Source organism: Microcaecilia unicolor, chromosome 4 (assembly GCF_901765095.1).
Source record: "Microcaecilia unicolor chromosome 4, aMicUni1.1, whole genome shotgun sequence".
NCBI lineage: Eukaryota > Metazoa > Chordata > Amphibia > Gymnophiona > Siphonopidae > Microcaecilia > Microcaecilia unicolor.
The window spans coordinates 231,459,353-231,482,587 of NC_044034.1; the positions used below are offsets into that span (position 1 = coordinate 231,459,353).

Consider the following 23,235-nt stretch of genomic DNA (forward strand, 5'->3'; position numbering starts at 1 on the left):
CAACCAGCTGCTCTCTCGGACCTGCCTGGATCTTTTGGTCCTGGACCTTCTGGTTCTGTACTCCCGTGGGGTTTTAGGGTACAAAAGGTTCTCCGAGGACAAGCAGGCTGCTTGTTCTCACGACTGGGTTGACGTCCGCGGCAGCCCCCACCAACCGGAAAAAGCTTCGCGGGACGGTCGGCACGCAGGGCACGCCCACCGCGCATGCGCGGCCGTCTTCCCGCCCGTGCGCGACCGCTCCCGCCAGTTACTTTTTTCCCGCGACTGAGAGAGTCGTGTTTTTGCAACTCTCTCGTTTCAGCCGCCGGAATTTTCGACCGCGTTTACGCGGGTCGTCGCTCTTGGCCCTTTTGGCCTCTTCTTCTTTCAGTTTCGTTTGTTATCCAAAAAAAAAAAAAAAAAAAAAAAAAAAGAATTTTGCGCGTGTGGAGCACGCGCTCCTCCTTTTTCCCTCGCTTTCTAGCGGGGACGCCTCGTTGCGGCCTAGTGGCCGCTCGGTCGGTTTCAATTTTCGTGGTGTGATTTTAGCCACCATTGCCGACTTTGACTTCGCCGACGCGATTTTTCCGTCGATGTCCTCGAAGGTCCCGAGTGGATTTAAAAAGTGTGGTCGCTGCGGCCGGCCGATCTCGCAGACCGACACCCACGCTTGGTGCCTCCAGTGCCTCGGGCCGGAGCACAATCTCAAGTCGTGTGCTTTGTGTCTCGGTCTCCGGAAACGGACTCAGGTTGCGAGGCAAGTTCTGCGGGACCGTCTTTTTGGAACTTGCGCCGGCCCCTCGACGTCGACCTCGACGGCATCGGTATCGAAGGCCGGTTCTTCGGTACCGGTATCGATGCCCGAGACATCGGCACCGATGGCAGCGACCCCAGGAGAACAGGTCCCGTCGGCCCGCCGGTCCGCCGGCGAGAGTGGGGTAGAGAGACCGCGTGGGCAGTCGGCCCCGGTCACTCCCTCAACTCGTGAGCCACGGGACCGAACCCTGTCGGACCCGGTACCTCGAGACCGAGGGGGATCGACCTCCTCCTCCTCCATGCCCTCCGGCACCGGTGACGTGCACCGGAAGAAGGACAAGAAGCGCCGTCACCGGGAGCCCTCGGTGCCTGAGGAGGTGTCGACGCCGAAGCGTCATCACAGAGAGGAGAGATCTCCGTCGGTGGTGGAGGTACCGACGCGTCGGGGTTCCGGCACCTCGGTGCCGTCTCCTGGCCCCCAGCAGCTTCTGGCACCGACACCCTTGCCGGCCCCACCGCCTTTCTCGGCAGCGGGCCTGGACGAGTGCCTCAGAGCCATCCTTCCGGGGCTCCTGGAAGGGCTGATGCGCCAGGCTGTGCCGGCGCCGGGGGTGCTTGCGCCCTCGGCGCCGATGACTGTGGCGCCGGCGAGCTCTAGCCCGGCGCCGGGGCAGTCGACACCGCCGCCGCTTGCGGTGCCGGTCTCGACAGCCACGCAGGTGGAGTCCCCGTCGACGTCGATGGAGGGAGCTCCGTCCCCGCCGGCGCGGGAGTCCACCGCTCGACGACACCGAGGCCTCGGTGCCTCGACGTCGAGCCGGGCCCGGTACCGGACTCAGCTACATGAGCTAATGTCCGATACCGAGGATGAGGACTCGTGGGGGGAAGAGGAGGACCCGAGATATTTCTCCTCAGAGGAGTCTACGGGCCTTCCCTCGGACCCCACGCCGTCACCGGAGAGGAAGCTCTCACCTCCTGAGAGTCTCTCCTTTGCCTCCTTTGTGCGGGATATGTCTATAAGCATTCCCTTTCCCGTGGTCTCTGTGGAAGAGCCGAGGGCCGAGATGCTCGAGGTCCTCGACTATCCATCACCACCTAGAGAGTCCTCCACGGTACCGCTGCACAATGTCCTGAAGGAGACGCTGCTCCGGAACTGGGTGCGACCATTAACTAATCCCACCATTCCCAAGAAAGCAGAGTCCCAGTACAGGATCCACTCTGACCCAGAGCTCATGCGGCCCCAGTTGCCCCATGACTCAGCGGTCGTGGATTCTGCTCTCAAGAGGGCACGGAGTTCGAGGGATACCGCCTCGGCGCCCCCGGGGCGGGAGTCTCGCACTCTGGACTCATTTGGGAGGAAGGCCTACCAGTCCTCCATGCTCGTGACCCGCATCCAATCGTACCTGCTCTATATGAGCATCCACATGCGGACCAATGTGCAACAGCTGGCGGACCTGGTCGATAAGCTCCCGCCGGAGCAGTCCAGGCCTTATCAGGAGGTGGTCAGGCAGCTGAAGGCGTGCAGAAAGTTCCTGTCCAGGGGGATTTTTGACACCTGTGACGTGGCATCTCGTGCTGCGGCCCAAGGTATAGTGATGCGCAGGCTCTCATGGCTGCGTGCCTCTGACCTGGACAACCGCACCCAGCAGAGACTGGCCGACGTCCCTTGCCGGGGGGATAACATTTTCGGTGAGAAGGTCGAGCAGATGGTGGACCAACTGCATCAGCGGGAAACCGCTCTCGACAAGCTCTCCCACCGGGCGCCTTCAGCACCCGCCCCCACGGGTGGGCGTTTTTCCCGGGCACGGCAGGCTGCACCCTATTCTTTTGCAAAGCGTAGGTACAACCAGCCGGCCCGAAGGCCTCGTCAGGCACAGGGACAGCCCCAGCGCGCTCGTTCTCGTCAACAGCGTGCGCCTAAGCAGCCCCCTGCGCCTCCACAGCAAAAGCCGGGGACGGGCTTTTGACTGGATCCACGGGAACATAGCCGCCCTACAAGTGTCCGTACCGGACGATCTGCCGGTCGGAGGGAGGTTAAAATTTTTTCACCAAAGGTGGCCTCTCATAACCTCCGACCAGTGGGTTCTCCAAATAGTGCGGTGCGGATACGCCCTGAATTTGGCCTCCCTGCCTCCAAATTGTCCTCCAGGAGCTCAGTCTTTCAGCTCCCATCACAAGCAGGTACTTGCAGAGGAACTCTCCGCCCTTCTCAGCGCCAATGCGGTCGAGCCCGTACCACCCGGGCAGGAAGGGCAGGGATTCTATTCCAGGTACTTCCTTGTGGAAAAGAAAACAGGGGGGATGCGTCCCATCCTAGACCTGAGAGGCCTGAACAAATTCCTGGTCAAAGAAAAGTTCAGGATGCTTTCCTTGGGCACCCTTCTGCCAATGATTCAGAAAAACGATTGGCTATGTTCCCTGGATTTAAAGGACGCATACACTCACATCCCGATACTGCCAGCTCACAGACAGTATCTCAGATTCCGCCTGGGCGCACGGCACTTTCAGTATTGTGTGCTGCCCTTTGGGCTCGCCTCTGCCCCACGAGTGTTTACAAAGTGCCTCGTGGTGGTAGCGGCCTACCTACGCAAGCTGGGAGTGCACGTGTTCCCATATCTCGACGATTGGCTGGTCAAGAACACCTCGGAGGCAGGAGCCCTCCGGTCCATGCAGTGCACTATTCAACTTCTGGAGCTGCTGGGGTTTGTGATAAATTACCCAAAGTCCCATCTCCAGCCAACTCAGTCTCTGGAATTCATAGGAGCGCTGCTGAATTCCCAGACGGCTCAGGCCTACCTTCCCGAAGCGAGGGCCACCAATCTCTTGGCCCTGGCTTCGCAGACCAGAGCGTCTCAGCAGATCACAGCTCGGCAGATGTTGAGACTTCTGGGTCATATGGCCTCCACAGTTCATGTGACTCCCATGGCCCGTCTTCACATGAGATCTGCTCAATGGACCCTAGCTTCCCAGTGGTTCCAAGCCACCGGGAATCTAGAAGATGTCATCCGCCTCTCCACCAGTTGTCGCACTTCACTGCTCTGGTGGACCATCCGGACCAATTTGACCCTGGGACGTCCATTCCAAGTTCCGCAGCCCACGAAAGTGCTGACGACGGATGCATCTCGCCTGGGGTGGGGAGCCCATGTCGATGGGCTCCACACTCAGGGTCTGTGGTCCCTCCAGGAAAAGGATCTGCAGATCAACCTCCTGGAGCTCCGAGCGATCTGGAACGCACTGAAGGCTTTCAGAGATCGGCTGTCCTGTCAAATTATCCAAATTCGGACAGACAATCAGGTTGCAATGTATTACGTCAACAAGCAGGGGGGCACCGGATCTCGCCCCCTGTGCCAGGAGGCCGTCGGGATGTGGCGTTGGGCGTGTCGGTTCGGCATGCTCCTCCAAGCCACATACCTGGCAGGCGTAAACAACAGTCTGGCCGACAGACTGAGCAGAGTCATGCAACCGCACGAGTGGTCGCTCCATGCCAGAGTGGTACGCAAGATCTTCCGAGCGTGGGGCACCCCCTCGGTGGACCTTTTCGCCTCTCAGACCAACCACAAGCTGCCTCTGTTCTGTTCCAGACTTCAGGCACACGGCAGGCTAGCGTCGGATGCCTTTCTCCTCCATTGGGGGACCGGCCTCCTGTATGTTTATCCTCCCATACCTTTGGTGGGGAAGACCTTACTGAAGCTCAAGCAAGACCGCGGCACCATGATTCTGATAGCGCCCTTTTGGCCCCGTCAGATCTGGTTCCCTCTTCTTCTGGAGTTGTCCTCCGAAGAACCGTGGAGATTGGAGTGTTTTCCGACTCTCATTTCGCAGAACGACGGAGCGTTGCTGCACCCCAACCTTCAGTCTCTGGCTCTCACGGCCTGGATGTTGAGGGCGTAGACTTCACTGCGTTGGGTCTGTCTGAGGGTGTCTCCCGGGTCTTGCTTGCCTCTAGGAAGGATTCCACTAAAAAGAGTTACTTTTTCAAGTGGAGGAGGTTTGTCGTGTGGTGTGAGAGCATGGCCCTAGAACCTCGTTCTTGCCCTGCACAGAACCTGCTTGAATACCTTCTGCACTTATCAGAGTCTGGCCTCAAGACCAACTCAGTAAGGAATCACCTTAGTGCGATTAGTGCTTACCATTATCGTGTGGAAGGTAAAGCCATCTCTGGAGAGCCTTTAGTCGTTCGATTCATGAGAGGCTTGCTTTTGTCAAAGCCCCCTATCAAGCCTCCTACTGTGTCATGGGATCTCAACGTCGTCCTCACCCAGCTGATGAAACCTCCTTTTGAGCCACTGAATACCTGCCATCTGAAGTACTTGACCTGGAAGGTCATTTTCCTGGTGGCAGTTACTTCAGCTCGTAGGGTCAGTGAGCTTCAAGCCCTAGTAGCTCATGCTCCATATACCAAATTTCATCACAACAGAGTAGTGCTCCGCACTCACCCAAAGTTCCTGCCGAAGGTGGTGTCGGAGTTCCATCTTAACCAGTCAATTGTCTTGCCAACATTCTTCCCCAGGCCGCATACCCGCCCTGCTGAACGTCAGTTGCACACATTGGACTGCAAGAGAGCATTGGCCTTCTACTTGGAGCGGACACAGCCCCACAGACAGTCCGCCCAATTGTTTATTTCTTTCGACCCTAACAGGCTAGGGGTCGCTGTCGGGAAACGCACCATCTCTAATTGGCTAGCAGATTGCATTTCCTTCACTTACGCCCAGGCTGGGCTGACTCTTGAGGGTCATGTCACGGCTCATAGTGTCAGAGCCATGGCAGCGTCGGTGGCCCACTTGAAGTCAGCCACTATTGAAGAGATCTGCAAGGCTGCGACGTGGTCATCTGTCCACACATTCACATCTCATTACTGCCTCCAGCAGGATACCCGACGCGACAGTCGGTTCGGGCAGTCGGTGCTGCAGAATCTGTTTGGGGTGTAAATCCAACTCCACCCTCCAGGACCCGAATTTATTCTGGTCAGGCTGCACTCTCAGTTAGTTGTTCTTCGTAGGTCAATTTCTGTTGTACCCTCGCCGTTGCGAGGTTCAATTGACCTGGGTTATTGTTTTGAGTGAGCCTGAGAGCTAGGGATACCCCAGTCGTGAGAACAAGCAGCCTGCTTGTCCTCGGAGAAAGGGTATGATACATACCTGTAGCAGTTGTTCTCCGAGGACAGCAGGCTGATTGTTCTCACCTACCCTCCCTCCTCCCCTTTGGAGTTGTGTTTCATACTTTATTGCTTGTCATTCAACTGGCGGGAGCGGTCGCGCACGGGCGGGAAGACGGCCGCGCATGCGCGGTGGGCGTGCCCTGCGTGCCGACCGTCCCGCGAAGCTTTTTCCGGTTGGTGGGGGCTGCCGCGGACGTCAACCCAGTCGTGAGAACAATCAGCCTGCTGTCCTCGGAGAACAACTGCTACAGGTATGTATCATACCCTGACTTTCCCCTTCCTCCCCCCCCCCCTCCCCGGGCTCCCAGTCCACGCTCCCTGACTGATCACACTGCTTGATAATTAACATTCTTTTTTTTTACAATGTAAATGTCTAGACCTAATCTGCCATCCTCGTACATTATTGAAGCATTGAAGACCTAAGCCTTTCGTCAGTTCTATAAACCATCCTCCAGATATCTTGAATGGAAATATCTCGTTTAGGTTCACAGTCTGCACTTAAAAAGTTTGGACATGAAACTAGAATAGAAAGAGGTACAGGTGAATACTGAACCAATTCAGATAGAACGGTCTTAACTGCAGATACCCCTAGAGATGAGAACGAACCACGAACCCTTAGGAGACGATCCTCTTTCTTCAGTAGAATGACAAGATCTAGGATGAGATGGGAGTGGGAAGATCCTCCCTCCCCCGAACTCAGAGAAGCTCCTTAGGTGAACAGATCACTCAGAAGGGAGGAGTGACCAGCCCACATGCACTTAAATGTCTAGTAACCCTAGGAGTACTTGAAGTTCCAGACCTAGATTTTCCCTTGTGCTTATCCATAACATAACTGCAATTCCTGATGACAGGCAGGGTTCTCAGCTTCTCCTGTTCCTCGGCTGTAACGGGTAGCCCCTTGTGAGAATTCTAAGCCTGCTTGTCCTCTGAGAAAGCGCAGGTACTTACCTGTAGCAGGTATTCTCCGAGGACAGCAGGCTTTATATTCGCACAGTTCCTCCCACCTCCCCTTCGAGCTGTCTCCGTCGTAGTTTTTTTACTTTATTTTATGCTGTAGTATTAAAATGAGCCCGCATTCTAGCAGCGGGCTGGAAGGCACTCATGCATGCTCGATGGAGCGTGTCTCGTACTTTACAAAGCTCTCATTAGACTTTGGTAAATTCTGGACTGGGCAACGTGGGACGGTGTCACCCACTTATGAGAATATATAGCCCGCTGTCCTCGGAGAACACCTGCTACAGGTAAGTGCTTGCGCTGTATACCCCCAGTGTTCGACAAAGATGCTTTGCAGTTCTTGTATATTAATTTTGGCCATTAAGGCACGGTGCTTGCTAAATTTTAGTACACTATAGTAGAAAGGACTCTAAATTTGTGCAAGCAAGCAAGCCAAGATGTGGTCAGATCTAAGCAGGAATTAAAGTTGCTGATACCAGGATGCTGCCAAGTGTCCATATAGCCTGTAGTTTGAATGTTACAGGCATAAAGATAGTCACTTATTCCCAAATCCTCAATGTGGATGGTCAGGGACGCCAAAAGTAGATTAACTAGAAGCTTAGCTAGTAGGGACATCACAAGTGATTAGATAAGAGCCTGATAAATATGACTCTCATCTTACCTTGAAGGTGCAATTTTTTGGAGATAGCACTAGAAACCAGTTCAGTACATTTTTCACAGACTGAGTCTTGAAATGAGTGATAAACAAAATGTGGTCTGTTAGGTCAAATGTGATGGATATGTCGAGCAGCACAAGAAAGTGAATCTCTGCTGTGGTCTAGGTTGGTGTGTATTTCTTTTCTCATAGCTACCATGTATCATAGACTGGTTCATTTATGTCAGCTATCTGGATTAGAAGCCCAGCAGCATACTTATTTTTCTATTAATAAAGTATGACACTGGTGTACCTTTTACATGCCTTATTTACAAAATTAGATGCTTCTTTCTTTGAGAAGCTCTTAGAATGCTGGCTAGTGCGTCATTACTCCATGCGCCCCCCAGGACCTGGTCATAGAGAGACAAAGACACACCTTCTCCGAGTCCCCAAAATGCGACACCTACATGCTTCTTAAAGTAATGAAAAATAAGTAAAGCATCTTGTGAAGGATGAGACCAAAACGTATATTCAATGCCACCTCAGTCAGGCTTCTAAAGTGCAATCATGTACTTTCCCCTGCTCTCATGCACTCTATTTATACCACCCTCAGTAATACACACCCCTTGTTCATATATATCACCCACCCATAGTGGACACAATGCATTTAAATCTATCTCTTGTATATTTATTGCAGATATCCTTAAAAACCTGACAGGCTGGGGGTTCTCCAGGGCAGGTTTAGAAGCCATTGTTTTAGGTAGTTCAGTTTTATATGTAAGCTGTCAAGCTACACTACCTTAAACTCTTTGTGCTGTTTGATAGTTATGAACAGGCCTGTAAATTATTAATCAGTATTCCTCTTCTAGGTAACTATGACTTGTGTCCATTTCCACATCTAATTAGATAGGGACCGTTTCTAAATGTAATAGGATATTGTGCTTTAGAGTTGTCCAACAACAGTGATGATAATATGAATTCTACTTTTCATCTCATTTCAGAAGGAGAGCCAGTAGAAAAAATTAATCATCCCACTGCCATAATACTTGGGAGCACAGTGAATCTGCTTCAAACACTATGCCTCTCTGCTGGAGTTCATGCTGAAGCTATGCAGAGTGAGGCCACCAGGACCTTATGTGGATTGCTGCGTATAATAGTAGAAAGTGGAACAGTGGATAAAACAGGTGGATATTCTTTGCTTGTTGCTCTTTGTTAAATTAGGTTAACCTTAGTTTAATTTTTTCTTCCCTGAAATGTTCATGGTCTGCTCAGGACATTATCACCTTTTCTTGTAATCTGTAATATTTAAGTGGCATAGTTGTGCTCTGTTATGTTTAGAGCTCCTAGTTTTATGGTATATTTCAGAATTCTTTCTCCAAATCTTAAAAATATTTTGCATGATTTCACAGTTATTGTATTTAATAGTCTAAAGGCTCTCTCCACATGTATATGTATTGTAGATACCCTTACAGAAATATGAAAATAGTATAAAACTAGCTTTGGATGTTTTCCTTCTCTCTGTCACTCAAAGTTGACTTTTATTAAAGGAAAAAATCTAAGAATTATTTTAAATTTCAATCAGAAAAGTCAAAATAATTGGCCAAAAGCCTGAAGAGGGTTAAGCAGATATGTTATGCACATTGTATGCAGGAAAAAAAAAACAGGACCTCCAACATTTTTTTCAAATAACCGAAAAACAAATGTTGCTATTATTGAAAATTATTACTATTATTGACATGTGTTACTTAGAGATGCTGTAAAAACTGGTTGATCCCTGTTTTCAAAATGGCATCATTCAGGAAGTGATGATTAAGATCTGTTTTAGCAAAATGGCATTAGTGAAGAACATAGAGTTGTGATTACATTTTTGCAAAAAAAAAATAAGGCATATGCCCCTGGATTCTATATAGCGCGCCAAATGTTGTGTACTGAAATCCAAGCAGATTCTGTAACAGCGTACTTGACTTTCTCCGAGGACAAGCAGGCTGCTTGTTCTCACTGATAGGTGACGTCCACGGCAGCCCCTCCAATCGGAATCTTCACTAGCAAAGGCCTTTGCTAGTCCTCGTGCGCCCATGCGCACCGCGCATGCGCGGCCGTCTTCCCGCCCAAAACCGGCTCGTGCCGGCCAGTCTTCTTTTGTCTGCGCTCGGTACGGTCGTGTTACGCCGTTCGCGCCCCTTAAGTCGACCTCGCGCGTCTCTTTTTAACTTTCGCCAACTAAAAAAAAAAAAAAAGGATTTTGTAAAGGGACCTTTTCGGTCTTTTTCCCTTTCCGCTATTTCCAGTTTTTGCCCCGGTAAGTTTTCTTTCGTCTTCGGGGTAGGCCCTTTTCAGGCCTCGGGTCGAATTTTTTTCTTCCCCTCTTTTTGGTGCCTACCGCAATTACGAGTTTTGATTTCGCCGGCGTGATTTTTCCGCCCATGTCATCGAAGTCTCCCAGCGGCTTCAAGAAGTGCACCCAGTGCGCCCGGGTAATCTCGCTCACTGACAGGCACGCGTCGTGTCTTCAGTGTCTGGGGGCTGGGCACCGCCCACAGGCCTGTAGTCTGTGCGCCCTTTTACAAAAGCGGACTCAGGTAGCGAGATTGGCCCAGTGGAACGTTTTGTTCTTGGGCTCTTCGTCGGCATCGGCACCGGGAGTATCGAGTGCATCGACGTCGACAGCGTCTAGACCTCTGTCCTCGGCCGCGACTGCATCGAGTGCATCGACCCTCTGCATCGGGCCTGAGACATCGGAAGGCTGCGTCGGCGTCGGTGGTACCGGGACCTCCACTTCTGCTGATGTCGTCGGACGGTGGTGCTTCGACTGGAGTGCAGGTGAGGGCTGTCCATTCCCCTGCTGGTGGTGGTGAGCCTTCGGGTGGGTCTCCCCCTACCCTGAGGGCTCCTGCGGTACAGCCCCCCCGAGACCGACCTTCTTCGGCTTCGGCACCGAGGAAGCGACGGCTGGATTCTACGTCCTCCTCATCGGTGCCGGGAAGCTCCGGTGACATGCTTCGTCCCAAGAAGTCGAAGAAGCTTCGACACCGGTCCCCTTCCCGTATCGGCACCGAGAGCTCTGGGTCGCCGAGGGAGTTGGCACCCAGTAGGCATCGGCACCAAGAGGACCGCTCACCCTCTGTTCAAGAGGTGTCGATGCGCTCCACTATGGACAGCCCGGAACAGCCTCCACGCCCTGAACAGACTCTGACATCGACACCTGCATCGGCTTCTGGGAGAGCTGTTGCGCCCTTCCCCTCCGGTACCGGGGGTGCTTGCGCCACCGGTACCATCGAGTGAGGCGCCGGCTGGCCCCTTGCCCGGTGTGAGGCGGTCGCCTCCCAGGAAGGCTCCCCGACGACGTCGGCGGAGGGAGCTTCGCCGGTGCGGGCGAGGGAGTCTACCTCTCAACGCTCCCACCGTGGCCGTGGTTCCACGGAGTCGAGCCGGGCACGGCTTCAGACACAGGTCCGTGAACTTGTCTGATACCGATGGTGAGGCCTCGTGGGAAGAGGAGGAGGACATCAGATATTTCTCTGACGAGGAGTCTGATGGCCTTCCTTCGGATCCCACTCCCTCCCCTGAAAGGCAGCGTTCTCCTCCCGAGAGTCTGTCTTTTGCGGCCTTTGTCCGGGAGATGTCTACGGCCATCCCCTTCCCGGTGGTTGTGGAGGACGAGCCCAGGGCTGAAATGTTTGAGCTTCTGAACTATCCTTCTCCACCTAAGGAAGCGTCCACAGTACCCATGCATCATGTCCTAAAAAAGACATTGCTGGCGAACTGGACTAAGCCACTAAGTAATCCCCACATTCCCAAGAAGATAGAGTCCCAGCACCGGATCCATGGGGACCCAGAGCTGATGCGCACTCAGTTGCCTCACGACTCTGGAGTTGTGGATTTGGCCCTAAAGAAGGCTAAGAGTTCTAGGGAGCATGCTTCGGCGCCCCCGGGCAAGGACTCTAGAACCTTAGACTCCTTTGGGAGGAAGGCCTACCATTCTTCTATGCTCGTGGCCAAAATTCAGTCTTACCAGCTCTACACGAGCATACATATGCGGAACAATGTGCGGCAGTTGGCGGTCTTGGTGGACAAGCTCCCCCCTGAGCAAGCCAAGCCATTTCAGGAGGTGGTCAGGCAGCTGAAGGCGTGCAGAAAATTCCTGGCCAGAGGGGTGTATGACACCTTTGATGTTGCGTCCAGGGCCGCTGCTCAAGGTGTGGTGATGTGCAGACTCTCATGGCTGCGTGCCTCCGACCTGGAGAATAGAATCCAGCAGCGGATTGTGGACTCGCCTTGCCATGCGGATAACATTTTTGGAGAGAAAGTCGAGCAGGTGGTAGAGCAGCTCCACCAGCGGGATACCGCTTTCGACAAGTTCTCCCGCCGGCAGCCTTCAGCTTCTACCTCTACAGGTAGACGATTTTTTGGGGGAAGGAAGACTGTTCCCTACTCTTCTGGTAAGCGTAGGTACAATCCTCCTTCTCGACAGCCTGCGGCCCAGGCTAAGCCCCAGCGCGCTCGCTCTCGTCAGCAGCGTGCGCCTCAGCAAGGCCCCTCGGCTCCCCAGCAAAAGCAAGGGACGAGCTTTTGACTGGCTCCAGCAGAGCATAGCCGACATCCAAGTGTCAGTGCCGGGCGACCTGCCAGTCGGAGGGAGGTTGAAAGTTTTTCACCAAAGGTGGCCTCTCATAACTTCCGATCAGTGGGTTCTTCAAATAGTCCGGCAAGGATACACCCTCAATTTGGCCTCCAAACCTCCAAATTGTCCACCGGGAGCTCAGTCTTACAGCTTCCAGCACAAGCAGGTACTTGCAGAGGAACTCTCCGCCCTTCTCAGCGCCAATGCGGTCGAGCCCATGCCATCCGGGCAAGAAGGGCTGGGATTCTATTCCAGGTACTTCCTTGTGGAAAAGAAAACAGGGGGGATGCGTCCCATCCTAGACCTAAGGGCCCTGAACAAATATCTGGTCAAGGAAAAGTTCAGGATGTTTTCCCTGGGCACCCTTCTTCCCATGATTCAGGAAAACGATTGGCTATGCTCTCTGGACTTGAAGGACACCTACACTCACATCCCGATACTGCCGGCTCACAGACAGTATCTGCGATTTCAGCTGGGCACACGTCACTTCCAGTACTGTGTGCTACCCTTGGGCTCGCCTCTGCGCCCAGAGTGTTCACGAAGTGCTTGGCTGTAGTAGCAGCGGCACTTCGCAGGCTTGGGGGTACACGTGTTCCCATATTTCGACGATTGGCTGGTGAAGAACACATCCGAGGCAAGAGCTCTACAGTCCATGCAGATGACTATTCGCCTCCTGGAGCTACTGGGGTTTGTGATAAATTATCCGAAGTCCCACCTTCTCCCAGTGCAGAACCTCGAATTCATAGGAGCTCGGCTGGACTCTCGGACGGCTCGCGCCTATCTCCCAGAGACGAGAGCCAACAACTTGTTGTCCCTCGTCTCGCGTGTGCGATCGTCCCAGCAGATCACAGCTCGGCAGATGTTGAGATTGCTGGGCCACATGGCCTCCACATTTCATGTGACTCCCATGGCCCGCCTTCACATGAGATCTGCTCAATGGACCCTAGCTTCCCAGTGGTTTCAGGCTGCTGGGGATCTAGAAGACGTGATCCACCTGTCCACGAGTTTTCTCAAATCTTTGTATTGGTGGACGATTTGGTCCAATTTGACTCTGGGATGTCCTTTCCAAATTCCTCAGCCACAAAAAGTGCTGACCACGGATGCGTCTCTCCTGGGGTGGGGGAGCTCATGTCGATGGGCTTCACACCCAAGGAAGCTGGTCCCTCCAGGAACGCGATCTGCAGATCAATCTCCTGGAGTTACGAGCGGTCTGGAACGCTCTGAAGGCTTTCAGAGATCGGCTGTCCCACCAAATTATCCAAATTCAGACAGACAACCAGGTTGCCATGTATGACATCAACAAGCAGGGGGGCACCGGATCTCGCCCCCTGTGTCAGGAAGCCGTCAGCATATGGCTCTGGGCTCGCCGTCACGGCATGGTGCTCCAAGCCACATATCTGGCAGGCGTAAACAACAGTCTGGCCGACAGGTGGTCATTTGTCCACACATTCACATCTCATTACTGCCTGCAGCAGGATACCCGACGCGACAGTCGGTTCGGGCAGTCAGTGCTTCAGAATCTGTTCGGGGTTTAGAATCCAACTCCACCCCCCTAGGCCCATGTTTTATTCTGTTCCAGGCTACACTCTCAGTTAGTTGGAAAAATTGTTAGGTCAATCTCAGTTATGTCCTCGCCGTTGCGAGCCCCAATTGACCATGTTGTTGTTTTGAGTGAGCCTGGGGGCTAGGGATACCCCATCAGTGAGAACAAGCAGCCTGCTTGTCCTCGGAGAAAGCGAATGCTACTTACCTGTAGAAGGTATTCTCCGAGGACAGCAGGCTGATTGTTCTCACAAACCCGCCCGCCTCCCCTTTGGAGTTGTGTCTTCCCTTCTCTTTGTCTTGCTACATATGAGACTGGCCGGCACGAGCCGGTTTCGGGCGGGAAGACGGCCGCGCATGCGCGGTGCGCATGGGCGCGCGAGGACTAGCAAAGGCCTTTGCTAGTGAAGATTCCGATTGGAGGGGCTGCCGTGGACGTCACCCATCAGTGAGAACAATCAGCCTGCTGTCCTCGGAGAATACCTTCTACAGGTATGTAGCATTCACTTAATTGACTTAACAAGCTAATCAGCTTTGATAACAGAACTTAAGCAAGCAATAATGAGCACTGATTGGCAATAATTAGAATTTACTTGCACAGCTCGCTAAGCATATTCTGTAATGCACTGCGCCTAACTTCTAACGTGCAAGCAAAAGGGGCATGGTTATGGGCGGGGAAATGGGCGTTTCATGGGCATTCCGAAATTTACGCGTGTAGTTATAGAATATGGCCAAGTTCACCTAAAATTACGCACTGGGATTTATGCCATATTTTCGTTGGCATAAATGGATGTGCATAGTTTTAGGCGCTGGAATATCAACTAAGCGTGTTTTATATTCCGTATTTAAATCTAGGTGCTGCTTATAGAATATGCTTAGGCGAAAATATTTTCTGTGCGGAGTTTTTAAGTTACATATATAGAATCCCCCCCTGGTGTAAAGCATTTGCTAATAGAGTTTCCTAATAAAGGTTGGACTAATGTACTTTAAAAATTCATACTAACCCCCCTGTTTACTAAGCTGCGCTAGCAGCTGCTGCACGGTAGTGCTGACACAGCCCATTCAAAGTGAATGGGCTGTGTCGGCATTAGCGCATGGCAGCTGCTAGCGTGGCTTAGTAAACGGGAGTAAATGTTTAAACAATTGCAAAGTATTTTGAAACTATGTAAGAGTTCCTGTTTTTTCTGGACACCGTGTAGATATGTAACACTTCTTAAGGAATAATTTTAGTGAAAATATCCCAGGGTATGGAAGTATGGGTTTGAGTTCTTCATCTTTATCTATAGACTAGTAAAAGAGGCCCGTTTCTGAGCAAATGAAACGGGCGCTAGCAAGGTTTTTGTCGGCAACCCCCCCCCCCACCAACCCCTTCGTTGTTGTGGCATTGCTCCGCCCTCAACGTTATGATGTTTGACGCGAGGGCGGGGGCCGTAGCGATTTCCCGCCTCCCTCCCTCCCTGCCAACCCCTTCGTTCTGCCCTTGCTCTGCCCTTGAGGGCGGGGCCTGTAGCGATTTACCACCCACCCCCGCCTCCCTGCCTCCCTCCCTGCCAACCCCTTCGTTGTTCTGCCATTGCTCCGCCCTCGAGGGCGGGGCCCCGGAGCGATTTTGGTGGCTTCACCACCACGAACCTTCGAACCTTTTTGAGGGAAGTCAGGGCTTGGCTTCACTGACGTCACTGTCTTCAAAACATTGAGGGTGAGTTTTATATATATAGATATCAAATTACTAAGACTGTTAAGTGGGCATCATAGAAAATAAAACACCTTGCATACTCCACAGACTTCCATGGTTTTCTTTCCATTCCACATCACAATATCTCATTTGAATCATTTATGGCTTTCCCCAGGCTTTTCTTGGTGAGAAATGCTTGTGGCCTATGTTTTCTTGAGGAGATGTGATGCTGTTGAGCTCCAAAGCTAACTGAAGGATAAACTCTTGTGATAATAGATCGTCCTGCTGGTAACAGTATTGTATAATAATGTTGCATTGATTGCATCTAGATTAAGGACATTGTGGAAAACCTGAAGTGGCCATCTGTGACTTCCAGGTGTCATGGAATACTTTTGAGCCATTTGATCCAAAGTGTTTACTCTAATTTTGTCTTGCTGTAAAAGACTACTGTCTCAGTTAGTTACTTTCTTTCTGTCAGTTCCAATGAGGATGATGTTCATCAGCAGTTCCAATGTGGAGGATGTTCATTAGCAGAACATAAGAATAAGTCATGCTGGGTCAGTATTCTGCTTCCAACAGTGGCCAATCCAAGTCACAAATCCAAGTCGCAAGTACCTGGCAGAAACCCAAATAGTAGCAACATTCCATGCTACCAATCCTCAGGGCAAAAACTGGCTTCCCCCATGTCTAGCTCAATAGCAGACTATGGACTTTTCCTCCAGGAACGTGTCCAAACCTTTTTAAACCCAGATACACTAATGACATCCTCTAGCAATGGGTTCCAGAGCTTAACTATTCTTAAGTAAAAAAATATTTCCTCCTATTTGTTTTAAAAGTATTTCCATGAAATCAAATCAAAACAATTCTTATTCACCTCTGTATCCTCTTCACTGTGTTTAATGCGGTGTACAGTAAGCAAAAAACAAAATAAATCAATTAAAACAGTAAATCAACATCTCAAATTAGAAATGGTAATACAGAACAAAGTATACAAGTCTGTCTAGTATTACTACAAAACAAATGCCTTAATCGTTTTTCCTAAATAATTTTGTTCTGTCCTAATATAAATTGGAAAAGTATTCCACATAGACACCAACTTAGATGAATAAATAAAATTAGCAGTTCTGAAAAAACAGACACTGGTCTTTGTACTTTTTGAAAGAGTGAAAAATGGTTTCACTTTTACTCGTTCTACACCACTCAGGATTTTATAGACCTCAATCGTATCCCCCCCCCCCCCCCCTTCAGCCATCTCTTTTCCAAGCTGAAGAGCCCTAACCTCTTTAGCCTTTCCTAATCTGAGAGGAGTTCTATCCCCTTTATCATTTTGGTTGCTTTTTGTTGAACGTTTTCTAATTCTGCTATATCTTTTTTGAGATAGGACAGCCAGAATTGAACGAATAACAAGATGAGGTCGCACCATGGAGTGACACAGAGGCATTTTATTATTCTTGGTCTTATTTATCATCCCTTTCCTAATAATAATTCCTTGCATCCTGTTGCTTTTTTGGCCACCACTGAACACTGGGCAGAAGATTTCAGTATATTGTCTACAATGACACCTAGATCTTTTTCTCGAGTGCTGACTCCTAAGGTAGACCCTTGCATCAGGTAACTATGACCCCTAGAGGGGTGACAGCTCTGCTACCTTTGTGTTGTGGAAATTCTCTCCAGCCTGGAGAACTCACTGCTTTGGGCACCTATCATTTGCAGCTCCCAGCTGCTCCACTTGAGCTGCCTGGGGCTATCCAGCATCTTCTTTAGGAACCTTTTCTGGGCTGTCTGCTCCAGGTGCTTCTTGCTGCAGCTCAAATCTGGTAGCACCATCTTCCTTGGGTGTAGTCTCTTTTGTCATGGGTTGCATCCCTGCTAGGTCCAAGGCCCATTACCTGTAGTTCTTTGTGAATTAAGCTGCTTGAAATTGTAGCTCGCCAGGATTCCAGTTTAACAGAGCCCATGGGCTACAGTGCAACTTACAAGTCCTGGAAAAGGCCAAGAACCAGGTGAAGGCTATGAAGACAAAGGTCTGCTCTCATCTGCCAATTTTTCTTGATCTCTAATTTGTTCCGATTCCATTTACTGAAGCAAAATCCTACCCTTTCTGCTTGAGGTAGAGGGTCTGCCTTCCTCATGAATATGTTTCTGCCACTTCGCTATAATACATATTCTAACTTTCCAATTTTGAATGATATCATTTGTATAAATAATAGCGGTCTGCAATTTCCTCTCATTAGTTAGTCAGCAGTTTTCATGTCCTGCCCCTCTAATCTGGGTACAGCTATTGCCTGGCTACCTATTGATATATTAGATTTTATAACTTTTATTTGCATGGATTCCACACAAGGAGCTTTCTCCTGTGGAGCAGTGACTCTACCACCATTGCCACTTTCTCTTCCTCTAATTGCTACACCTACTGGTTCCTGTGATGCTATAGGAAAGCCCCACCCTCCTTGCTCTCAGAGCCTCTACCCTCATCCCCTATAATCCTACCTCTAGGGAAGATGGGATATATAATTTCTTCTCTTTCTTCCTGCTTAGCTGTATGTCTGTTTCCTTACAGCAGCAGTTTTCTCTTTTCTTTCACAATTTAATTGAGGAAGAATTCTATACCCAAATACCCTTCACTAACTCAGCATCTTCAGGTGAAAAAAGGTTCTCCTTATGATGGTGGACAGGAACAATTTGATCTGCTTGCCTACTCCCAAAAAGTCTGATTCAATTTTTTTTTTAACCTCTGACTTCTTCAATGAAAGTGCATATGAGGTGTTGGCTCTATGGGAACTGCCAAGCATGCTCAGAAAAGTCTGTTTTTGTTTTGTTTTGTTTTAACTTAGAGAGCTACTACTTTTCGGTGCTGCCAGGTGACATACTACTACTACTACTACTTAACATTTCTAAAGCGCTACTAGAGTTACGCAGCGTTGTACAATTTAACATAGAGGGACGGTCCCTGCTCAAAGAGCTTACAATCTAAGAGACAAATGAATGGTTAATCCGATAGGGGCGGTCAAAATGGGGCAGTCTGGATTTACTGAACGGTAAGAGTTAGGTGCCAAATGCAGCATTGAAGAGGTGGGTTGACTTGAAGATGGGCAGGGAGGGGGCTTGGCGTAAGGGCTCAGGAAGGCTGTTCCAAGCATAGGGTGAGGCGAGGCAGAATGAGCGGAGCCTGGAGTTGGCGGTGGTGGAGAAGGGTACAGAGAGGAGAGATTTGTCCTGTAAACGGAGGTTACGGGCGGGAACGTAAGGGAGATGAGGGTAGAAAGGTAGTGAGGGGCAGCAGACTGAGTGCATCACCTGCTAGTATGTCTGATTTATTTTGCTGCCTTCAGAGAAATCCCCATTATATGTAAACAACTGTGCTAAAGGTCCTGCTTCCCAGAAAGCACACTAAGCCTTAAGAACTGAAAGACTAGTAGAATTGGTGAATTGATAAAATAATTCTGGTTTCCATTTCTCTACAGTTTCCTCACCAAATAATGCAGTGTATAATGAGCAGCACAGAAGGTGGTGTACCCTGGGATTTATCCGAAGTATTGCAGTTATGCCTCAAATGTGCAGCACTCTCAGTATGTCTCGGTGGATATCCTTACTGATGAAAATTGTAGAGGGACATGAATCTTTTACGGCTGCCTCACTTCAAAGACAGGTAACATTTTGTCAGATTTAACATTGATGATTATATTTACTGCCCAACCTAATTCTGTTAGCATACAAAAATAACAAAAACAAAATATATAGCCTAGGCTATTTCTCCCCTTTGTGACTGTATATGTTAGTAAATATTTAATTATGAAAAGGTTCTATTTGGGTAAAAAAGCAATATAATAACAGTATATTTCCCATGCCTGTTTCTGGACTTGAAAATATATAGATTACTTCCTTATGCAAATGAAAGCAAAAAACTTCTCCCTTAGCTTAAGACTTCTAGATTATGTCCTTATGTTAAATCTTTTTTCCCTCCTCCTTTGGTTTTCCAGCTCAGTCAGAATTAGTATTGAGATCTGTTGCCATGGGACCTGGCACCTTCATTCTTTATGTACAAAAAAGAGACTGGTTATGTTCTTTTGGTTTGATGCTGTGTACACGCACGCATAAAGATACATCTTAGTCACTGGAAGTATTCTAGATGTGTACTAGGGAATCACCACTACCAGTATTGTGTTCTGCCCATATGGACCCTCTGCAGCTTCACAAGTATTCACAAATTTTCTAGCCATGGTACTAATGCGCCTACACAAGCTAGGAATGCAAGTATTCCATTATTTAGATCATGTCTGGTCAACAGCATACCTTATGGGCACAATTATCCTGGTCCTGGAATCACTAGGTCATCACAAATTACTCAGAATCCCAATTAAGTTTGTCAGCTCAGCTTATAGGAGCTCTATTAGACACAACTGAAGCAGAAGACTTTTTTTTTCCACAGGAATGATTAACTGGCCTGGTATTCATGGTGGAAAAAATGCAGACAAGTCCGCAGATGACAGCATGGGGCATGTTAAAAATATTCGGTCACATAGACTCAATGTGTATGTAACTTCCTGAAATGTCTTATAATGAGACAAACCTTTGAACCTTGACCACTTAGTGGACTCAGGCCACTTAGGAAGTCAGAGTCCTAGTTTGTATATCACCAAATCTGTCCTAGTGGATGAATCAGTCTGGTCAAGGAAAAAGCATACCCTTCCAATCTTCTCCAGTACAAATTTTCCTCACCACAATGCATCCAAACTGGGCTCCAGAGCATATGTAGATGTGTTTCACTCTTGGGACTTATGGTCTTTCCATAAAAAGTGTCGCCATATCAATTTCTTGGAGTTAAATGCAGTATGGGCACTCTAGGTGGTTCTTGTGGAAGAATTATTGCGTTCCCTCCCAACTTGAGGACTGATTTTATACATCCCATAAGTGTGGACTAATCCTTTGGTGACGCCAAGGAAGGAAAAATTAGTTCCTACCTGATAAATTCATTTAGTCCCAGAGGATTAATTCAGGTAAGTACGTAAGTATTGCTATACTGGGACAGACCGAAGGTCTATCAAGCCCAACTGGTTCCAACAGTGGCCAATCAGTCTCAAGTACCTGGCAAGGTCCCAAACCAGTACATTACATTTTATGCTGCTTATTCTAGAAATAAGCAGTGGATTTTCCCCAAATCCATTTTAATCAAGGCCTATGGACTTTCCCTTTAGGAAGCCATCCAAACCATTTTAAAACCCCACTAAGCTAACTGCTTTTACTATATTTTCTGACAACAAATTCCAGAGTTTAAGAAATATTTTCTCTGATTCATTTTAAGTTTACTACTTTGTAGCTTCATTGCATGCCCCCTAGTCCTAGTATTTTTGGAAAGAGTAGACAAGTGATTCACATCTACCCGTTCCACTCCACTCATTATTTTATAGAGCTCTATCATATCTCCCCTCAGCCGTCTTTTCTCCAAGCAGAAGAGCCCTAGCCAATTTAGCCTTTCCTCATAGGGAAGTTGTCCCATCCCCTTTATCATTTTCATCGCCCTTCTCTGAACCTTTTCTAATTCCACTATATCTTTTTTGAGATGTGTTGACCAGATTTGCACTCAGTATTTGAGGTGTGGTCGCACCATGGAGCGATACAAAGGCATTATAACATCCTCATTTTTGTTTTCCATTCCTTTCCTAATAATACCTAACATTCTATTTGTTTTCTTAGCCGCCACCGTACACTGAGCAGAGGGTTTGAACGTATCATCAGCGATGATGCCTAGATCCCTTTCCTGGTCAATGACTCCTAATGTGGAACTTTGCATTACGTAGCTATAATTTGGGTTCCTCTTTCCACATGCATCACTTTGCACTTGTTCACATTAAACATCATCTGCCATTTAGATGCCCAGTCTCATAAGGTCCTCTTGTAATTTTTCACAATCCTCTTTTGATTTAATAACTTTGAATAAGTGTCATCAGCAAATTTAATTAACTCACTAGTTACTCCCATCTCCAGACCGCTGCGGAACCCCATTATCTACCCTTCTCTGTTGATATTGACCGTTTCATCCTACTCTCTGTTTTCTATCTTTTAACCAGTTTCTAATCCACAATAGGACACTACCTCCTATCCCATGACTCTTCATTTTCTTCTCGAGTCTTTCATGAGGTACTTTGTCAGACGCCTTTTGAAAATCTAGATACACAATATTGACTGGTTCACCTTCATCCACATGTTTGTTCACCCCTTCAAAGAAATGTAATAGATTGGTGAGGCAAGATTTCCCTTCACTAAATCCATTGACTTTGTCTCATTAATCCATGCTTTTGAACATTCTCTGTAATTTTGTTCTTTATAATAGTCTCTACCATTTTGCCCTTCTCTTCTCCTTCTGTTTTGTTGAGTTGTTTGTTAATTTTTCTTATTCCTTAGTCATAAGGTTAGTGGTGTTTTGTTCTTCAGAGTTTACATTTTATTAAATAGACAGGAGTTCTACTCTTTCCATTAACTTCTTACTGCTTGGCTATCCAAATTGAACGTAATGCACAACAGCCTTATAGGGGAAAGTTCTAATTTTGATCTCTGTCTCCATCTGCAGGGACTGTCTCTCTTTGTTAAATTGTACAGCGCTGCGTAACCCTAGTAGCGCTCTAGAAATGTTAAGTAGTAATAGTAGTAGTATCTGCTGGTAGAAGGGCACAACCATTAGTATGGAGTAATCCTTTGGGACTAAAAGAAAGAAAATGATCTGGTAAGAACTAGCTTTTCCATTAATCTTGTACTCTGTGGTCTTTGGATGCAGGAGTGGCTTGTGATCTTTGTGAGTGGTGAATACATACAGTAGATCTCATTGTGTCTCCACAAATCAGATAGGTACCTCAGATCTGCTCTAGGATAAGGATGGCAAACTAGCCTCAGATGGTTTCCTCTTAGAGTTTGAGTGAAGTTTGCTGTATGGATATCTTTCATTCCTCTTAATAGTGAACAATGTCCTGCAACTCAGACAGGATCAGGGGACTAGGAGTCTCATAGCAACAGGAAAAAGCATACTCCTCCTCCAGTTCGACATGTCAAGTGTATTCAACATGGTGGACCACAATATATTGATTGGACTTCTCAATTACTTCGGGATCAGTGGAAACATAATAAATTGGATCAAAGGTTTCCCAAACACCAGAACCTATCAAGTGAAATCAAACACAAATATATCTTCACCATGGAAACCAGACTGCGGAGTACCTCAGGGATCTCCATTATCACCGATCCTCTTCAACTTAATGATGATGCCACTAGCCACATCCTTAGCCAACCAAGGCTTCAACCCTTTTATCAGTTACGATGATGTCACAGTATACATTCCTTACACACACGATCTGACAGAAATAAGCAATGAAATAAATCTAAGTTTGAACATCATGGACTCTTGGGCAAGCACATTTCAATTAAAACTCAACACGGAAAAAACACACTGTCTCATTCTCTCATCCCAATACAACGTGAACAAACCCATAAATATATTCACCCTAGATCACATCCTCCCTATCTCAGACAGCGTGAAAATCCTCGGCGTGACAATTGACCGAAACCTCACCCTAGAGAACCAAGTGAAAACTACAACAAAGAAAATGTTCCATTCAATGTGGAAACTCAAACGTCTGAAACCATTCTTCCGGCGAGAAACATTCCGCAACCTGGTACAATCAATGGTACTAAGCCATGTTGACTACTGCAACAGCATCTATGCAGGATGCAAAGAACAACTTATAAAGAAACTATAGATCGCCCAAAACACGGCAGCCAGACATATTTGGAAAAACGCGCTATGAAAGTGTTAAACCCCTCCGAGAAAAACTGCATTGGCTCCCAATCAAAGAACGTATCGCCTTCAAAATCTGCACCGTGGTTCACAAAATTGTCTACGGCGAAGCTCCAGGATATATGACAGA

General features: G+C 48.5%; 1 protein-coding gene across 1 annotated transcript in view; it reads left to right on the forward strand.

Annotated features, from left to right (window-relative positions):
• Positions 1–23,235, forward strand: part of HERC2 (HECT and RLD domain containing E3 ubiquitin protein ligase 2) — a 921,269-nt gene that overhangs the window by 309,728 nt on the left and 588,306 nt on the right. The window contains 2 exon segments of the mRNA XM_030201308.1: positions 8,483–8,665; positions 18,784–18,968. Coding sequence (XP_030057168.1) covers positions 8,483–8,665; positions 18,784–18,968 — 368 coding nt within the window.